Source organism: Lutra lutra, chromosome 4 (assembly GCF_902655055.1).
Source record: "Lutra lutra chromosome 4, mLutLut1.2, whole genome shotgun sequence".
In the NCBI taxonomy this organism is placed as follows: domain Eukaryota; kingdom Metazoa; phylum Chordata; class Mammalia; order Carnivora; family Mustelidae; genus Lutra; species Lutra lutra.
In genome coordinates, this window is record NC_062281.1 from 34,067,289 (window position 1) to 34,086,922 (window position 19,634).

General features: G+C 44.3%; 1 protein-coding gene and 1 long non-coding RNA gene across 2 annotated transcripts in view; one reads left to right on the forward strand and one right to left on the reverse strand.

The window, feature by feature from the left end:
- Positions 1 to 7,406, forward strand: part of LOC125097850 (uncharacterized) — a 28,955-nt gene extending 21,549 nt beyond the window's left edge. The window contains exon 3 of the long non-coding RNA XR_007126630.1: positions 6,890 to 7,406. This is a non-coding gene — a long non-coding RNA (uncharacterized LOC125097850). The remainder of the gene's footprint in view (positions 1 to 6,889) is intronic.
- Positions 7,407 to 9,327: 1,921 nt separating this feature from the next.
- DCSTAMP (dendrocyte expressed seven transmembrane protein) lies at positions 9,328 to 16,764 on the reverse strand. Its single transcript, XM_047724868.1, has 3 exons — positions 15,736 to 16,764; positions 10,345 to 10,653; positions 9,328 to 9,402 (listed from the first exon to the last, which is right to left on the reverse strand). Exons 1-3 carry the CDS (start codon positions 16,762 to 16,764, stop codon positions 9,328 to 9,330), a joined length of 1,413 nt encoding a protein of 470 aa, XP_047580824.1.
- Positions 16,765 to 19,634: the final 2,870 nt, after the last annotated feature.

Below are 19,634 nucleotides of genomic sequence, written 5' to 3' on the forward strand. Positions count from 1 at the left end.
ATAGTTTTTTTTTTCTTTCTTTCTGAACCCCTTTTTATCCCCTTTCTCCCCCCTCACAATTCAGGATCTCTTCTGATTTGGCTAAAGCATATTTTCCTGGGGTTGTTGCCACCCTTTTAGTATTTTACTTGCTCCTTCATAAACTCTTATCTGGACAAAATGACAAGGCGGAAAAATTCACAACAAAAAAAAAGAACAAGAGGCAATACCAAAGGCTAGGGACCTAATCAATACAGACATTGGTAATATGTCAGATATAGAGTTCAGAATGATGATTCTCAAGGTTCTAGCCGGGCTTGAAAAAGGCATGGAAGATATTAAAGCAACCCTCTCGGGAGATATAAAAGCCCTTTCTGGAGAAATAAAAGAACTAAAATCTAACCAAGTTGAAATCAAAAAAGCTATTAATGAGGTGCAATAAAAAATGGAGGCTCTCACTGCTAGGATAAATGAGGCAGAAGAAAGAATTAGCGATATAGAAGACCAAATGACAGAGAATAAAGAAGCTGAGCAAAAGAGGGACAAACAGCTACTGGACCACGAGGGGAGATTTCGAGAGATAAGTGACACCATAAGACGAAACATTAGAATAATTGGGATTCCAGAAGAAGAGGAAACAGAGAGGGGAGCAGAAGGTATATTGGAGAGAATTATTGGAGAGAATTTCCCCAATATGGCAAAGGGAACAAGCATCAAAATCCAGGAGGTTCAGAGAACCCCCCTCAAAATCAATAAGAATAGGTCTACACCCCGTCACCTAATAGTAAAATTGACAAGTCTTAGTGACAAAGAAAAGATCCTGAAAGCAGCCCGGGAAAAGAAGTCTGTAACGTACAATGGTAAAAATATTAGATTGGCAGCAGACTTATCCACAGAGACCTGGCAGGCCAGAAAGAGCTGGCATGATATATTCAGAGTACTAAATGAGAAAAACATGCAGCCAAGAATACTATATCCAGCTAGGCTATCATTGGAAATAGAAGGAGAGATTAAAAGCTTCCAGGACAAACAAAAACTGAAAGAATTTGCAAATACCAAACCAGCTCTACAGGAAATATTGAAAGGGGTCCTCTAAGCAAAGAGAGACCCTAAAAGTAGTAGATCAGAAAGAAACAGAGACAATATACAATAACAGTCACCTTACAGGCAATACAATGGCACTAAATTCATATCTCTCAATACTTACCCTGAATGTTAATGGGCTAAATGCCCCAATCAAAAGACACAGGGTATCAGAATGGATAAAAAAACAAAAACCATCTATATGTTGCCTACAAGAAACTCATCTTACACCCGAAGACACCTCCAGGTTTAAAGTGAGGGGGTGGAAAAGAATTTACCATGCTAATGGACATCAGAAGAAAGCAGGAGTGGCAATCCTTATATCAGATCAATTAGATTTTAAGCCAAAGATTATAATAAGAGATGAGGAAGGACACTATATCATACTCAAAGGAACTGTCCAACAAGAAGATCTAACAATTTTAAATATCTATGCCCCTAACGTGGGAGCAGCCAACTATATAAACCAATTAATAACAAAATCAAAGAAACACATCGACAAGAATACAATAATAGTAGGGGATTTTAACACTCCCCTCACTGAAATGGACAGATCATCCAAGCAAAAGATCAACAAGGAAATCAAGGCCTTAAATGACACACTGGACCAGATGGACATCACAGATATATTCAGAACATTTCACCCCAAAGCAACAGAATACACATTCTTCTCTAGTGCACATGGAACATTCTCCAGAATAGATCACATCCTCGGTCCTAAATCAGGTCTCAACCAGTATCAAAAGATTGGGATCATTCCCTGCATATTTTCAGACCACAATGCTCTAAAGCTAGAACTCAATAACAAGAGGAAATTTGGAAAGAACCCAAATACATGGAGACTAAACAGCATCCTTCTAAAGAATGAATGGGTCAACCAGGAAATCAAAGAAGAATTGAAAAAATTTATGGAAACAAATGATAATGAAAACACAACAGTTCAGAATCTGTGGGACACAACAAAGGCAGTCCTGAGAGGAAAATATATAGCGGTACAAACCTTTCTCAAGAAACAAGAAAGGTCTCAGGTACACAACCTAACCCTACACCTAAAGGAGCTGGAGAAAGAACAAGAAAGAAACCTTAAACCCAGCAGGAGAAGAGAAATCATAAAGATCAGAGCAGAAATCAATGAAATAGAAACCAAAAAAACAATAGAACAAATCAACGAAACTAGGAGCTGGTTCTTTGAAAGAATTAATAAGATTGATAAACCCCTGGCCAGACTTATCAAAAAGAAAAGAGAGAGGAGCCAAATAAATAAAATCATGAATGAAAGAGGAGAGATCACAACGAACACCAAAGAAATACAGACAATTATAAGAACATACTATTAGCAACTCTACGCCAACAAATTTGACAATCTGGAAGAAATGGATGCATTCCTAGAGACATATAAACTACCACAACTGAACCAGGAAGAAATAGAAAGCCTGAACAGACCCATAACCAGTAAGGAGATTGAAACAGTCATCAAAAATCTCCAAACAAACAAAAGCCCAGGGCCAGACGGCTTCCCGGGGGAATTCTACCAAACATTTAAAGAAGAACTAATTCCTATTCTCCTGAAACTGTTCCAAAAAATAGCAATAGAAGGAAAACTTCCAAACTCATTTTATGAGGCCAGCATCACCTTGATCCCAAAACCAGACAAGGATCCCAACAAAAAAGAGAACTACAGACCAATATCCTTGATGAACACAGATGCAAAAATTCTCGCCAAAATACTAGCCAATAGGATTCAACAGTACATTAAAAGGATTATTCACCACGACCAAGTGGGATTTATTCCAGGGCTGCAAGGCTGGTTCAACATCCGCAAATCAATCAATGTGATACAACACATTAATAAAAGAAAGAACAAGAACCATATGATACTCTCCATAGATGCTGAAAAAGCATTTGACAAAGTACAGCATCCCTTCCTGATCAAAACTCTTCAAAGTGTAGGGATAGACGGCACATACCTCAATATTATCAAAGCCATCTATGAAAAACCCACCGCAAATATCATTCTCAATGGAGAAAAACTGAAAGCTTTTCCGCTAAGGTCAGGAACACGGCAGGGATGTCTGTTATCACCACTGCTATTCAACATAGTACTAGAAGTCCTAGCCTCAGCAATCAGACAACAAAAGGAAATTAAAGGCATCCAAATCGGCAAAGAAGAAGTCAAACTATCACTCTTCGCAGATGATATGATACTCTATGTGGAAAACCAAAAGACTCCACTCCAAAACTGCTAGAACTTGTACAGGAATTCAGTAAAGTGTCAGGATATAAAATCAATGCACAGAAATCAGTTGCATTTCTCTACACCAACAACAAGACAGAAGAAAGAGAAATTAAGGAGTCCATCCCATTTACAATTGCACCCAAAACTATAAGATACCTAGGAATAAACCTAACCAAAGAGACTAAGAATCTATACTCAGAAAACTATAAAGTACTCATGAAAGAAATTGAGGAAGACACAAAGAAATGGAAAAATGTTCCATGCTCCTGGATTGGAAGAATAAATATTGTGAAAATGTCTATGCTACCTAAAGCAATCTACACATTTAATGCAATTCCTATCAAAGTACCATCCATTTTTTTCAAAGAAATGGAACAAATAATCCTAAAATTTATATGGAACCAGAAAAGACCTCGAATAGCCAAAGGAATATTGAAAAAGAAAGCCAAAGTTGGTGGCATCACAATTCCGGACTTCAAGCTCTATTACAAAGCTGTCATCATCAAGACAGCATGGTACTGGCACAAAAACAGACACATAGATCAATGGAACAGAATAGAGAGCCCAGAAATGGACCCTCAACTCTATGGTCAACTCATCTTCGACAAAGCAGGAAAGAATGTCCAATGGAACAAAGACAGCCTCTTCAATAAATGGTGTTGGGAAAATTGGACAGCCACATGCAGAAAAATGAAATTGGATCATTTCCTTACACCACACACGAAAATAGACTCAAAATGGATGAAGGATCTCAATGTGAGAAAGGAATCCATCAAAATCCTCGAGGAGAACACAGGCAGCAACCTCTTCGACGTCAGCCGCAGCAACATCTTCCTAGGAACATCACCAAAGGCAAGGGAAGCAAGGGCAAAAATGAACTTTTGGGATTTTATCAAGATCAAAAGCTTTTGCACAGCAAAGGAAACAGTGAACAAAACCAAAAGACAACTGACAGAATGGGAAAAGATATTTGCAAATGACATATCAGATAAAGGGCTAGTGTCCAAAATCTATAAAGAACTTAGCAAACTCAACATCCAAAGAACAAATAATCCAATCAAGAAATGGGCAGAGGACATGAACAGACATTTCTGCAAAGAAGACATCCAGATGGCCAACAGACACATGAAAAAGTGCTCCATATCACTCGGCATCAGGGAAATACAAATCAAAACCACCATGAGATATCACCTCACACCAGTCAGAATGGCTAAAATTAACAAGTCAGGAAATGACAGATGCTGGCGAGGATGCGGAGAAAGGGGAACCCTCCTACACTGTTGGTGGGAATGCAAGCTGGTGCAACCACTCTGGAAAACAGCATGGAGGTTCCTCAAAATGTTGAAAATAGAACTACCCTATGACCCTGCAATTGCACTGCTGGGTATTTACCCTAAAGATACAAACATAGTGATCCGAAGGGGCACGTGCACCCGAATGTTTATAGCAGCAATGTCTACAATAGCCAAACTATGGAAAGAACCTAGATGTCCATCAACAGACGAATGGATAAAGAAGATGTGGTATATATACACAATGGAATACTATGCAGCCATCAAAAGAAATGAAATCTTGCCATTTGCGACGACGTGGATGGAACTAGAGGGTATCATGCTTAGCGAAATAAGTCAATCGGAGAAAGACAACTATCATATGATCTCCCTGATATGAGGGAGAGGAGATGCAACATGGGGGGTTGAGGGGGTAGGATAAGAGTAAATGAAACAAGATGGGATTGGGAGGGAAACCATAAGTGACTCTTAATCTCACAAAACAAACTGAGGGTTGATGGGGGGAGGGGGTTGGGAGAGGGGGTGGGGTTATGGATATCGGGGAGGGTATGTGCTATGGTGAGTGTTGTGAAGTGTGTAAACCTGGCGATTCGCAGACCTGTACCCCTGGGGATAAAAATATATGTTTATAAAGCTGTAAAAAAAAAAAAAAGAAAAAAGAAAAAAGAAAGGATGAATACCCAAGTTTTGTAGCAACATGGACGGGACTGGAAGAGATTATGCTGAGTGAAATAAGTCAAGCAGAGAGAGTCAATTATCATATGGTTTCACTTACTTGTGGAGCATAACAAATAGCATGGAGGACAAGGGGAGATGGAGAGGAGAAGGGAGTTGAGGGAAATTGGAAGGGGAGGTGAACCATGAGAGACTATGGACTCTCAAAAACGATCTGAGAATTTTGAAGGGGTGGGGGGTGGGAGGTTGGGGGCACCAGGTGGTGGGTATTGTAGAGGGCACGGATTGCATGGAGCACTGGGTGTGGTGCAAAAATAATGAATACTGTTATGCTGAAAAAAAATAAAAAAATTATAAAAAAAAAAAGAACACAAAACAAAGCAAAACAAAACAAGATAGTGAAAACAATGTGATTCCCATTAAAAAGTTAAAAATCAAAAAAAAAATTTTTATAAAAAAAAAGAAAGCAGCAGATATCGAATTGAAAGAAGAATAATGATGTTTAACATGCCAAGTCAAACAACAAATTAGATCTATTACTGTGAAGTTGTTTAGAACTAGTGTATCTCACCGTCGGAAAGACACAACCGACAACAGGTGGGAAACTGACGAGGATGTCAGACTGACACGGAACGAATATGGTGCCAAGTGGGAATTCGTGAGATGAGAAATAGTGACTTCGACTGCAATAATGCAATATCTTTTATAAGCCATTAAAATTAGAGGTGAAAAAGGAAGCATATTAAATTACTTTGAGCGGTATCTTTCCACTGCCACGAGATCAACAGAGCATGTTTCACAATAGATGTCTCAAGAAATTTAACTATCTGTTCATTTCAATTTAAAGTGGATAAGCTGTAATTAAATAAGCATTTTATATCCAGTTAGACTGGCCCTAATGAGCAAGTCTAAATCTTGTTTTCAGGATCAAATTGCATTTTGTGCCAACCCCTCCTTGCCAGCCTCTCCTTCTGATAGGGACAAGCACTTGAAAGTGAGGACAGACATGCCTAACAGGAACAGCAGGACACTCTCCAGGAGTCTTGTGAACTGTTCAAAGTCACAGTGCATTGGAAACAATAGAGATTATGCTACTTTGGAAAAGTAATTTTGGTTTCAAGGGAATTAAGACCCTTGACTAATCTCTCCAATGCCCTTCTCATAGAGAACAGGGGTAAACTAGGCATCTGTAATAGACCAGGACAGAGAACACAGCCACAGTGTCCTAGAGGCACCCTCTTCCCTGTGCTCTTGACACTTTCCAAAACCTACTGTATATTGTTATTTATTGTCCAAGCATGTGTCTGTCTTCCTTACTAGACTGAAAACATCCCAAAGGCAGAGACCAAGGTGAACTGTCTGGGTATGGCCATTATATTCTACGTGGTCTGTCCCAAAAGTTTATTCTAGCCGTTGGCGATGCTCTTAGGTAGATAAGTAAGTTAGTTAATTAACAGAATTTAGAAGCACAAAAGCATCCAATTCCTTCTAAAAACTTGGCAGTTCATGCTTTGTCTTTATTAATATGGAACAGATCCCTTCTCCATAGAAGGAGTAAAGGCAAAATGAATACAGACATTCACACGTTGGATCCATGTATTAATATATGCATTTGTTTATTTAGGAAACACAACAACGTATGAAATCATGAGAATTCTTTGATTTAAATAAACCAACACTACAAACCCATCTTCATCTTCTGAAATCCTTCTTTGGTAGGAAGTCATGCCAATTCTACCAGCATTTGCCCGGGTACAGACTGCAGAAGTGGCCCTATGCGATGCTCATCGACCTTGCAGGTAAAATTATTCCGGGATTGAAGAATTTGGGGTGAAATTAGATTTAAAGAGATTTCTTTGTTACAGGGTTTCTCAAGTTCTTGAATTGTGCCAACATGCTTTATGAATCTTCCAAGTTAGAAGGCAGATGGTTTGGATTTACTAACTCCTGTAACTCTTTTTATGAACAGCTGGGAGACTGGTGTGGTCTGAGAAACACACTTTGGGAAATACTGAATCAGACATTTTTAATGGAGGCTCTTTCTGTTAGAACGAGTTCACCATTGAATACCTGAATTGAAAGACCTTCAATTCTATGAGACTTTCTGGACTGGTGGTTCTTGATCCTGGCTGCCCATTAAAATCATCTGGGAGGGGCAAGGTGGATCAGTGGATTAAAGCCTCTGCCTTCGGTTCAGGTCAGGGTCCCAGGGTTCTGGGTCAAACCCCACATCAGGCTCTCTGCTCAGCAGGGAGCCTGCTTCCCTTCCTCTTTCTGCCTGCCTCTCTGCCTACTTGTGATTTCTGACTGTCAAATTAATAAATAAAATATTTTAAAAATAAATAAATAAATAAAATCACCTGGGAGCTTTAAATAACAGGTGCCAAGCCCCACCCCCAGCCAGCTGGGTCAGTGCGTCCCCTCTGTCGGATGGAGAAAATACCTACTTCACAGAATCCTTGTGAAACCTAAAGGAGATCATTAATGTAAGAAACGTCTGCTCTGGCGCCTGAAACAAAGTTTGGTCTTTGGAACCATATTTCCTTCTGGGGAGAGTGTAGCATTCCGACAAAGAAATGCAGATGATATTATGTAACTAGAAAATCACTCTTTGGCCATGCCCTGATTCTGCATGGTCAGATGCTAACAATTGGCGATGAGAAATGGGATGTTTGCATCACCTAAATATTTCTCCACAATACACTTAGTAATTACAAAGCAAGAACAGTTACTTTACCGTGGAAAACCCTAGCAGTCTCCATCTGAACTAAATGATGGAAGCTAACCCTACCAGTAATAAGACATGTCCACACCCCATGCCCACTGGCCCAAGGGGACACCGAGATGACCACATCATGGCTTCTGTAGTATTCTAGCGAAAAGTACGTTATCTGGGAGAATTACACCAGGAAACATCAGGCAAACCCGAGTCAAAGGATATTTTACAAAATGACTAGCCGGTACTTTTCAAAAGCATCAACGTCGTAAAAGAAAAAGAAAGACTGAAGAACTGTCCCTGGTTGGAGGAGACTGAAACTAAACATGTCGTGGGAGCCTGGTCTGACTCAGGAACCAGAAAGGGGGTATTAGTGGGACAACTGGCATAAATTCAGTAAACTCTGTACATGAGACATTTTTTCAAGGTTGTTTTCTCTGGTTTCGATAATTATGCTACGGTTCTTAGGGATGAAAGATGAAGGGTAAATGGAACTCTGTACTATTTTACAGCTCTTGGGTAAGTCTGACATTTTTCAAAATGAATAGTTAAAATATTAGAAAATTTTAATGATGCTTTATTTCTCTCTCACTCAGGGGCTTTGGAGATAATGGAATCAATATTTGGGGAGGTTTTTCTCCCTCTTGGGTATTTGGAGTTTAGGGAAAATTAGGCCCCTATACTGTGTCGTCTACACTGAGCATCGTAGAAAGCGGCCCAAGATGGTCCTTTTAATGAACACTTCCTGTGGTTTGGATACATGTGGTCTAAATATTTGATAGAGGGTTTGATAGAAGTGCTCCAGAAAAGAAGAGGCTTGAGCAGAGGTGGTGGTGAAGAGAATTAGGAGCTGCTAGATAAGGGTTGCAGAAAAAGTCTTTGTTGTTTGAATAAGGACAGGGGGAGGGCAGACAGTGCTGGGGGTAGGGAATTGCTGTGAATGATATTTCAAAGGGCAGAGAAAGGACAAAAGAGTTTAAAGATATTTTCCTGGCATTAAACGTATATATTCTCTTTGGCATTTGCTTATAAGCCTGCGGTAGTGATTTTGATTTTTTCCTATTTTTTGTTCTTTTTTTTCCCCTTGAATATTACTCTATGCTGAGACTTCTCTGCTACACTATAACACAGTCCAGATCCTGTGCCTTGTTTGGAAGACAGATGACAGCGCCATTTACCTGGTAGCCCTTTGACCTTATGAAGAAAAGTGGCTTGGCTTTGGCACAAACCCCAGCAGGTGCACGGAACGCAGTTCTCTTCTGTGGGGCATGGGGCATGGGGACCTTCTGGGGCAGAGCCCAGGAGAACGGACGCAGCCGTATGGCCGCGGAGCTCCTCGGAGTCTCTCACGGATTGCCTTCAACTGCCAGGCCTGTTCGTTTCTTCCTAATCATTTTCAGGACTGGAAGCCAGAAGTGAATCTGAAGAAACAAAAAAGATGGATGAATGAGCATTACAGTCATTTCATGTGCCTCTGACATAAACTTTTCATCGTGCGACGGCTGGCGTCAGGAAAAATGCAGAAAAACACTTCAGAATGAGCAGAAACTGATCCTTGCGGGTTATCTTAGTCTTTCATTACTTATGAGCTATTTCCCAACTCTGTAAGTTGTTGGGAGCCGAGAACAGCAGTGCAAATGATTCGCGTCCATGGACGTGAAAATGACTTTCTCCCCGTGGAGTGCAATTAATCAATCCTCCCACCCACCTTGGAGAAGAAGCCAATTTTGCATCTAGTAAGCTCATTCATTTTGGTGCTCCTGATGGCTTACATATGTGTGCTTTGAATTATTCTTTGAGTTGGTCGGAATTTCTTTCTGTTCTCTTGTGAATTAATTAGTTAAACGAAATCTTTGACCAGCATTCATTTTATCTGTAGGAAGTCATGAAGTTACCATATTCATAATATGCATGAGTGTCATATACATAAAATCATCATCATCACCTATATACACCAGACATATATTTTAATGCTGGAGAATGAACACATGCCTGGCAGTTTACTAGTTCCCTCTGTTATGCAGGTGTCCCTGGCGTGATAAATAACTTGAATTGAGATCTGTCCATTAATAATCACCCAGAGGGTCTTCCCACCAGTCTCTCTACCTCACGACTGAATGTGCCCACTTAAAATTAGTGTTTTGAAAAATAGCTTGTAGAATCACCTGGACCAGCGCCAAACATCAAGAAGCTAAGAGCCTTAGCCACGCACATCTGGTAACTCCCCCCCGCCCCCCGCAATGTCCCATCTGTTACTGGGAATGTGAGCCCTAACGTGAAGCAGAAGAGGGCTTTGAAAGCCCACTTGCCCTTCAAACTCAAAATCTCCTTCACGACGGGTCATGCCTCCATCTTGGCCTTGCCTTAGTGAAGTAGGGACGCTGTTGACTGCTTCCTCCTCCCGCTGCTTGCTTTGATCTTTTCTTCAGTAGCTTCCCATGCAGATATCGGATGCGGGCGGCCTGCACGCTGGGGTAGAAGGAGGCCAACACCAGGATTTTGAGTTGCGTCAAGATGGAAGACAGCAAGCCCAGTACCACTAGAATCACAAGAATGATGCTGAGAGGAATCCAGGTCTTAGACAGAAGGAGCTTTGGTTCAGGGATGCAGGTGGGTTCGAATAGAGATATGTGAAAGGAAGAATCATGGATGATGTCTTGAGTTCCTTGCTCCTAGAAGGAAAGAAGAAAATCCTTAAGATTCATGCCATAGGGGTGGCGGGGGGAGCACCTGGGTGGCTCAGTGGGTTAAGCCTCTGCCCTTGGCTCAAGTCATGATCTCAGGGTCCTGGGATCGCATAGGGCTCTCTGCTCAGCAGGGAGCCTGCTTCCCCCCTCTTTATGCCCGCCTCTCTGCCTACTTGTGATCTCCGTCTGTCAAATAAATACATAAAATCTTTAAAAAAAAAAAAAGATTCATGCCATGGTTGCCCTTAGTTCTGGTCTTTCTCAATCCTGCTTTGCTATGGACAGCGTTTATCTTAGAACGTGAGGGAGCTCTGGCTGGACAGCTATGGCGGCTCCTTCCGTGGGCTAGGATCAGAGTAAAGAGAAGGGCTGAGTCTTATTTGAAACTATCACAGGCTTTTTCCAAAGTGGGTTTGTGGAAATAGAGATTTCCTTGAGGGAATGCTATCAGATGAGTTTATGTACTCTGTCCTTTCTTTGCAGAGTCAGGACGCCCCTGAGACTACTGAAGTCTCTGGGAAGAAGACAAAGAAACCCATTTAATGTCAGCCAGTGGTTCTTCTGACAAATTTGACCACGTAACCCAGTTTTAAAGAACACCTGTTTCTACCCGATAGGGCATGTGAGACTGAGAAAGATGGTTTTAGCTCCCCTGGAGGAGATTTTTGGAACACAGACCAGTCATATCCTCCATCTTGACTAATACCTTGACGGCAGACCACAACGTCACAAAGATGTAGAAGCATTAAATTATGTTCTAAATCAACCTTCTAGACTTTGGTGGGGGTGGGGTGGAGAATCATTCTTAGTGTAAGCATACTAAAAATAGCATTTCCTGAAGGTGGCTTTAAATCTTATCTGGAGAGGTCTCAAACAGGACATTTTCTCATTTTTCCTGGATGTTCAGGTGGAATGTGTTCCTTTCTGCTTGAAGGCAAAAGTGCAAACCAGTTGCCCTCAGCAGACCAACACAGAGGGCAAAGATGACATTGAACCACGCAGCCAAACCACCAGCAAGAGAAATGTGTGCTGATTCAGGACTTCGTTTCTCCTGACCTGAGAAAGTCATTTCATCTCTCGGTGGATTTGTTTTCTAATTTGGTAAAACAGGAATTAATGGACCAGATCCTGCCCATGAATAAACTACTCCCAGTGTAAATGAAGCACCTTGGGATGGAGCATTAACCTTACAGACAGGAGTGCTTAGTAAGTTATTATCACCGCTGCACCCCAGAGCCCTGGGGCAGGGAGAAGGAAATGACTTCTCCAAAAGAACGCAACCATACCTAGAGAACGGAGTGCATCCCGATCTACCCCAGTCCCTGTGAAGAGTCTGGACACTTCAAATCTGGGATCTTTCAGAAAAAATAAAAATTTTTTTAAAAAAAGGGAAAAAAGGTGTGGGACCTCTCTACAAACGTCAGGTAGCATCTGTAATTTCCCCAGCACTGTACCTAAGCAATGAAAAGCATTGGTGCTGCCTCTCCTTTTCTTTTATTAAAAAGACAGTTCACCTACAATTAAATAGAGAGATTTCAGTCCCCAGAGCGAAGGCCTACACTCTTTTTAATACTATTGAAGAAACGAGCACATTGACTGAGTCAGTGATGAGAAATCCTGCAATAAGAAAGCAGCGGGTGTCCGGTCTGGGAAGGAGTTACTTAGTCTAGGAGTCTAACTGGGGATTGTGCAATTGGGAGTCAGGCCTTCATAAAGATTGAGTCAACATTTTCGTATGGGGTTGGCGGAGGGTAATGTGGAAGAGAAATGAATTCTCTCAAAATGCTGAGCAATATACTCAATGGTACCCTGATGTTTTAAAATGTGTTTACCTCTCTTAAGTAAACAATTTGCCCAGACAGTGCTGAGTATGGACCGAGGGTCTGCTCTGGTATCAGACTGTCCTGAGAAGTTGATGTGGACAAATTCTGTGCACAAGTAGGGGCTGGTTAAGTAACAGCACTGCTATTTTCTCTTTCCAAGTCCACCCATCCAGCTAGCTCACTTTGGGTCATTTCCCTTCTTTCTTCTTTACTGAAAATATTTATGTAAAAGCCTATGAGGGTGGGAGAGGAATCCTGGCAAAACCTTGAGGGGATGGTTCTCTCCCCTGCTGGACGTCTCCTTTGCAATCCTGCAACATCAGAGAGACCAGGAGCCTCCAAGGGCATCCTGGGATAAGGGCAGCCCCATGGCGGGTCCCAGGAGCTGGCTGCGGACGGCAGTCCTCCAGGCACGGCAGGAGAGAGTCTGAGAGGAGCCCCCGCGGCAGGCAGTCTCTTAGGCACGTCTGCCCCAGCGCCCACTGCCCCGCTGTCGCTGTGTGAGATCGCATGGCGGCCTCCCCCACCAGGATGTGAGTCCGCCAGGGTAGCAGCGGAAAGCTTAGACATCTTTGCATCCCCGCTCCCCAGTGATGCCCAAAAATGTATTTGTCAGGACATTGTCATTGGAAAGCTTCTGGGCGTTTTTTGAAAGGCAGAACTTGCTTTTCTCTCCTTCTGTCTAAAATGGTGAGAATTCACAAAGCAGGCATGGGTATTGTCTGTGGGAGAAATAAATCTGAGAGAAAGAAACAGGGAAGAGAGGAGAGGAAGAACCCAGCAAGGAAGAAAGACAAAGGAAAATGCATTGGGGGAAGGGTGGGAAGAGGACCTTTAACCTGCCAGCCCCTCCCTCCCACATCAAGCATGTCTGGAAATCTAGTTTGGATTTCACTTGAAACCCCGGCCCCCTATGCCCCCTGCTCCAGATATCTTCGAGCAACAGGGATCTTGGAATTCACTGAACTCTTTAGGGGCAGTAGAGTGCTGGGGGTCATCAACTCTGAGAAACAGCTAGGAACCAGAAGGGCCCAGCCAGAAGAAGCAGGGAGGGAGAGTGTGGACGCTACAGGAGTGTGGACGCTACCCCAGGCCCGGACATAAAGAGAGCCATGGAAAACGGGGCTTCCAAGGAAGGCTTGCAGACACGTTTTCTGCCATTCCTTCTAAGAGTTCCCCTACTGTAGCAAACAAAAGCAAGCACAGGAAAATCAGACATGTGGAGACAGCTGTCGGAGTTTTCACCGCCCCAGGCTAGCGCACTCCGCCCCAGCACGCGCAACACTCGCATGCCCACTCACACACCATGCACGCACACAGGCACGCGCACGCACACATCCCACCTAGCTCAGCTTCACAGCCTCTGCGTTTAAAAGAAATCAAGGCAATATCCGACGATATCCACATCCTCTGAAATGCCCACATAATCACATACTTCGCCAGGGAAAAGAGAAAATTGGGATTCGCGAAAACCATGGTCTTCTTGGCTGGGGACACAGCTGCTAAGAGGAGCCAGAGCAAAGGAGAGAAAGGCAGATTCCCTGAGACTCAGGGGGCACCGATTTAGGGAAACACTGTCTTCACTAATCAAGATTATCATCCATCCATCCAGTGTCCTCCGGCTCCATTCTTTTGGGTGGAGTTTAGAACAGTGGTTCTCAATCTTGGCCGCACAGCCCAATTACTTGGAGAGTTTTTAAAAATCTCCCACCCCGGGGCGCCTGGGTGGCTAAGTGGGTTAAGCCTCTGCCTTTGGCTCAGGTCATGATCTCGGGGTCCTGAGATCGAGCCCCGCATCAGGCTTTCTGCTCAGCAGGGAGCCTGCTTCCTCCTCTCTGCCTGCCTCTCTGCTTACTTGTGATCTCTCTCTCTCTCTCTCTCTCTGTCAAATAAATAAATAATCTTTAAAAAAAAAAAATCCCCCACCCCAGCCTCACCCGATCCACTGAAATCTGATTTTTGGGGTGTTCATCTGCTTGCTCAGGTCCACAGTGATGACACCATGCAATCACAGGAGATATCCACTGGTTTAGAAAGCCCCTGCTTTTGGGTGTCTGAGCCAAAGTGTCTCAAAGTTATGGACCACCTACTTTGAAGTCACACGCAGTGCTTATTAAAGTTATTCTCTTTTTGAAAACAGATTCTCTGTAAATTAAAGCCTGAGACTCTGCATCCGTCCCAGGTAACACTTAAAACATACTTAAGGTTGAGAACCACTAACCTAAAAAAAACAAGGTAGTTGTTTTCATTGTTCTAGGGGCTATTACCGCCTTCTAGCACCAGCGGTAACATTTGGTTACCTAGGAGCCCTTTTTTTTCAGTGACCATCCTCTTAAACGCTATGTGCACGCATTGGGAGGCCTCTTGTGTTGTAGAAGGGCTCAAGATTCAAAGAAGAGAAGCTCTCATTCACAAAAGGTGCTCAAAGTCTACTTGCACGGTTCTGACAGAGAAAGGAAGACGGACCCTTGGCTCATGCCAGGTACTCTCGCTTGAGAACAAACTTTATGTTCCATATCAGAAACACTGATTCCTACATTTCAGGGTTTGCTGACTATAGAAAGCAAAAAATGCACCTCCCCATGATATAAGATCCTAAGGCCTCAAATCTATAAATGTTACTTTATTTGGAAAAAAGGGACTTGCAGAAGTGACCGAGTCAAGGATCTTGAGCTGGAGAATTTACCCTGATTAGCCTAGTGAGCTCTAATGCAATCACATGCATCCTTTAAGAGAGAAGCAGAGGTTTTATACACACGGAGGAGGAGATGAAGCAAAGACAGAAATGAAGGTGGAGGGCTGAGCCACCAGCCATGGAAAGCGACAAACCACCAGAAGTTGAGAGCAGCCCCTCGTGGATTCTCCCCCAGAGTCACAAGTGAGTGTGGCGTTGCCAACGCTTGATTTCAGCCCAGTGATACTGATTTTGGACTTCTTACCCCCAGAACTATAAGAGAATCCATTTTTGTTGTTTCGAACCACCCATTTTGTATTCGTTTGTTACAGCGGTCCTGGGAAACTAACACCGTGACCTGAGATGTTCAGACTGATATCATACTGGAACAGTAGGATTTTGAATCAATTTCACCAACAATTATTGGGCGTCAGTAATACCAACATGCCAGGCACTGTGCCGTCACGGGGATCCAAAGGTGAGGAAGACACTGCCCTGCTCTGGGAAGGTCACGGTCCTTCTTAAGACACCCCAGCAAATAGCCAGGACACGCTGCCAGCCTGCGCCTACCTCTCTGTGCTGTTTCAAGTGAACCTCAAGCTCGGGCAAGCTTCGGAAACGGTCGCTCACTGAGAGAATGAGCCGATACAGCAGATAATCGATGGCTGCAAACAGCACCCAGATGTAGAGGTGGATGAGTATGGGGAGGAAAAACAGCCCCAGGTTTCTCCTTTCTTTCGCAGACAACCAGAAAGACGGGATGGTGACGTATTTCTTCCTTTCCTCTTTATTCAGCGGGAGGACGCCGGGCCTCTGTAGACGCCTCTCTGTTTCATCGAAGTGTACAAATTGTTTGGTGATGAAGATGTTTTCAAACTTCCTACCGCTGGGGTCCAAAAATCGCTTCATGAAGAGGCCGGTGCCAAGAAGCACCAGGAGAAGCCCTGTCAGGGCAAGCAGCTGCTGACCCAGCAAGGACAATGCCTCCGTTGCCGTCACCATCTGGTACAAGACGCCCAGGGCTTGGCCTTTGGTGTCATTTAACTGTGCCTCCAGGGCTTGAGTGGGACTGAAGAGAGAGACCGCTAGGGTCTGGTTCCAAGAAATAAGGTCATCAAATAGATTCAGGTGAGTGGCAAGGCCATACATCCACCGAATTGCTTCAAAATATCTTTGCAAAAGTGGAAAATGTATGGAAAAGCTCTTTGCCCTTAGGTTGCAAGTCATACCATCCAGGAGACCTTTGAAGTTGTGAAAAATATTTTCCACGTGTCCAAAGATTACTATCCCCGTGCCTGCGGCCATCAAGGCACTCTTGCCTTCCCGCAGGCCACAAGAGAGGAAAAAGAGAAGAATGAAACATCGCGCATGCTTGGAGCAGCAGAGGAGAGCGCCCGTGATCACCCAGGAGGTGCTGAAGACTGTGAGTGAGGACAGAAGCCAGGAGGAGGCCACAGAGAGAAGCCCCACTGAAATGAAAGCCACAAAACAGCAGACTCCGCAGTGTTGGATAAAGGCCATCCAGCCAGGGCTTCTGGGAGACACATATATCCCCCAAAGACTTAGGAAGACGGCAGCACCTGAGTTCCAGACACCCATGCTGCCTGCGTCCCTGGAAATAAAAAAGAACACCAGGGTCAGACATTGCTTTTGAATGTCCCCTGTCACTGTGTAAAGCGCATGGTGGTAGACTGGAGGCCAACGGTGGTCATAATTCTTTACCCATCTCCATCTCCGCACCCCTTCCAATGGGACTTTATGGCTTCTCCCATCAAGAGGCGAGAGAAAGAGAATAATCCATCAAGAGGTGGGTCTATTTCTCCAACCCTTGACTTCAGAATGGCTTTGTGATATCTTTGGCAAGTAGAATGGGGCAGAAGTGGCAGAGTGCCAATCCTGAGTCTGTGATTCACCCCTGCTTCTCTCTCGGAACCCTCCTCCTAACTTCTTATCATATCCCCGTGTGTTCGTCTCCCACTGGTGCTGTAGCAAACAGCCACAAGCCTAGAGGCTGATAGAAACACCTACTGATTCTCTTGTAGTTCTGGAGATCAGGTCTAAAAATGGGTCCAGAGAGCTGTGTTCCTTCTGGAGGTCCTAGGGGAGAATCCATTTCCTCACTTTTTACACCTTCTGGAAGCTCATGGACTAATCCTCCATCTCAAAGCCAGCAATGTTGCACATTTTTTTCTCTTGGACCTCTGCTTCCATCCTTATCTCTTCTAGGACTCTGATCCTTCTGCCTCCCTTTATAAGGACCCCTGCGATCATATTGGGCTCACCCTGATAATTCAGGAGCATCTCCCCATCTCAAGCTTCTTAATTTCTTTTTTTTTTTAAAGATTTTATTTATTTATTTGTCAGAGACAGAGGGAGAGAGAGAGAGCGAGCACAGGAAGACAGAGAGGCAGGCAGAGGCAGAGGGAGAAGCAGGCTCCCTGCCGAGCAAGGAGCCCGATGTGGGACTCGATCCCAGGACCCTGGGATCATGACCTGAGCCGAAGGCAGACGCTCAACCAACTGAGCCACCCAGGCGTCCCTCAAGCTTCTTAATTTAATCCCATATGTAGAGCCTCTATCATTGTGTGGAATAACATAGTCATGGGTTTTGGGCGTCAGGACATGGGCATCTTGGGGTGGGGGTGGGGGGTCCATTGTTCAGCCTATCACACCAGGTTGGGCTGCTGGAGGACAAAGACTACAGGGTCGGTCAGTTCCATCAACCAAGAGCCAGCCGAGTGCCAGACAGCTGAAGGAGACCCTCCTGACCAACTTCTAAGCCATTGAATTCCATGTGCTTTATTAAGCCATGATTGTTAACTGATAAAAGCAGCAATACTGTATCACGAATCTTCATAATTCCAACAAAACCTCGGATGATGGACAGGCTGAAATTTCCATGCATGGAGTTCCATAAGATCACTTTTTGATAGTCATATCTTTTCTTGTGCTCTAATTTTGCAGACCAGAAAGCATGCCGAGGGCATCCAAATTTAAACATGGCCCTGGACTGGGGCCAGCGTGTCTCTGCTCTGTGACGCTGGCTCACCCACCCCCTTCCCACCCACCCCTACCCTCTGAGGGCAGTTCTCCCCCAAGGATCTCGCAAGGAAAATAAGAATATTTTGTCACTGAGTTAATCATCATTTCTCTTTTCCCAGATGTGGCATCATCCAAACAAAGGTGCTATGGGGCTGCTGCCACCCAGTTGGCCATGCATATTTAGTTCTGTGATGCCTTCAGAGTCTTGGGTTCATTGGGAACCCCATAAAATCAATTTGAGACGTTTCTCTCCTGATTAGCAGGAAAACATCTAATGAGCGTTATAACATATTCATGGGATTTTAATGAAGACATGGATCGGATTTTAAACATGGTCACACACACCCCTCCCCATATCAGATTTCCATCAGGAGCTGGATTTCTGGAGTAGCCGGACACGGTTTGAGCCCGTGGATTACACCCAGGGGGGCAGACCTGTCCGGGCATGGGCTCGTAGGCAGGCACTGAGCAGCTCGAGGTGGAGAAGCAAGTCTTTCTGTGTTCGGGATGAACGAGGTGAATGAAGGGCAAAAAGGAGATGGGGAAACCGGCAGGTGAGGAACAAACCTGTGGAAGTTTCTCCTGCAATAATACAGAGGGTTTGCAGTTCCTGTCTCATGAAGGGAGATGCTCCGTACAGAAAACAGATCTGGAGAGAAAGTAACTGTTGAGGAAGGGTCATTAATTACCATGTGGGACCGGCCTTATCAGAGATTCAGAATTCAGCCTAAGAGGATGTTCTCACTCTATCCGGAGGGGAATTGGAGTAACCACTAGAACGGGCACCAGCAGAAGGACGTAATTCTTTTCTCCTGCACGCTTGCCTCCTTTTGGAGTCTGGGGTTGGTTTAGAGGTTGGCAGTGCTCCCGTGCACTGACCCCATTCTGCTCCACTCTGATCCCTGGAAATCTCCAAAGGGCGTTTGTGCTCCCAAGCTTTCCCCAGCACTGCCACCCTGAGTCGAGCTGTCCCGTGGCCCGGATAGGGGGACAGCAGGCATCAGCGGAGCGGGTGGGCCATGGGCAGGATACCTTGCATCAGAGTGGGTCCCAAGGGCCTCCCCTCCTGCGCGTGGCCCTTTTTGCTTTTTTTGTCACAGCTTTGGATTGGACCCCAAACCATTATTAGACTAGACGATCCACTAAAAGGGACTCACTGCCTCTTCTGCTCACTTTCTGGAAAGCATCTCCCTCCATCCTAAGGACCCTTTGCCTTTCACACAGAAACTGAGGCTTCAGGGGCTCGCTGAAATCTGTCAGCAATCCCACAGACAGTCGGTGGTACAGTGGAACTCAGATCTGGTCTCCCTGCCTCCTGGGGCAGCCTCCTGGGGCAGAATCTGGCACCATGGCCAGATTCCCTGACTCCGGGGTATGTGACCAGAACTCAGCTCGTGTGTCTCTGCTGGTAACATGTTACACTTTCT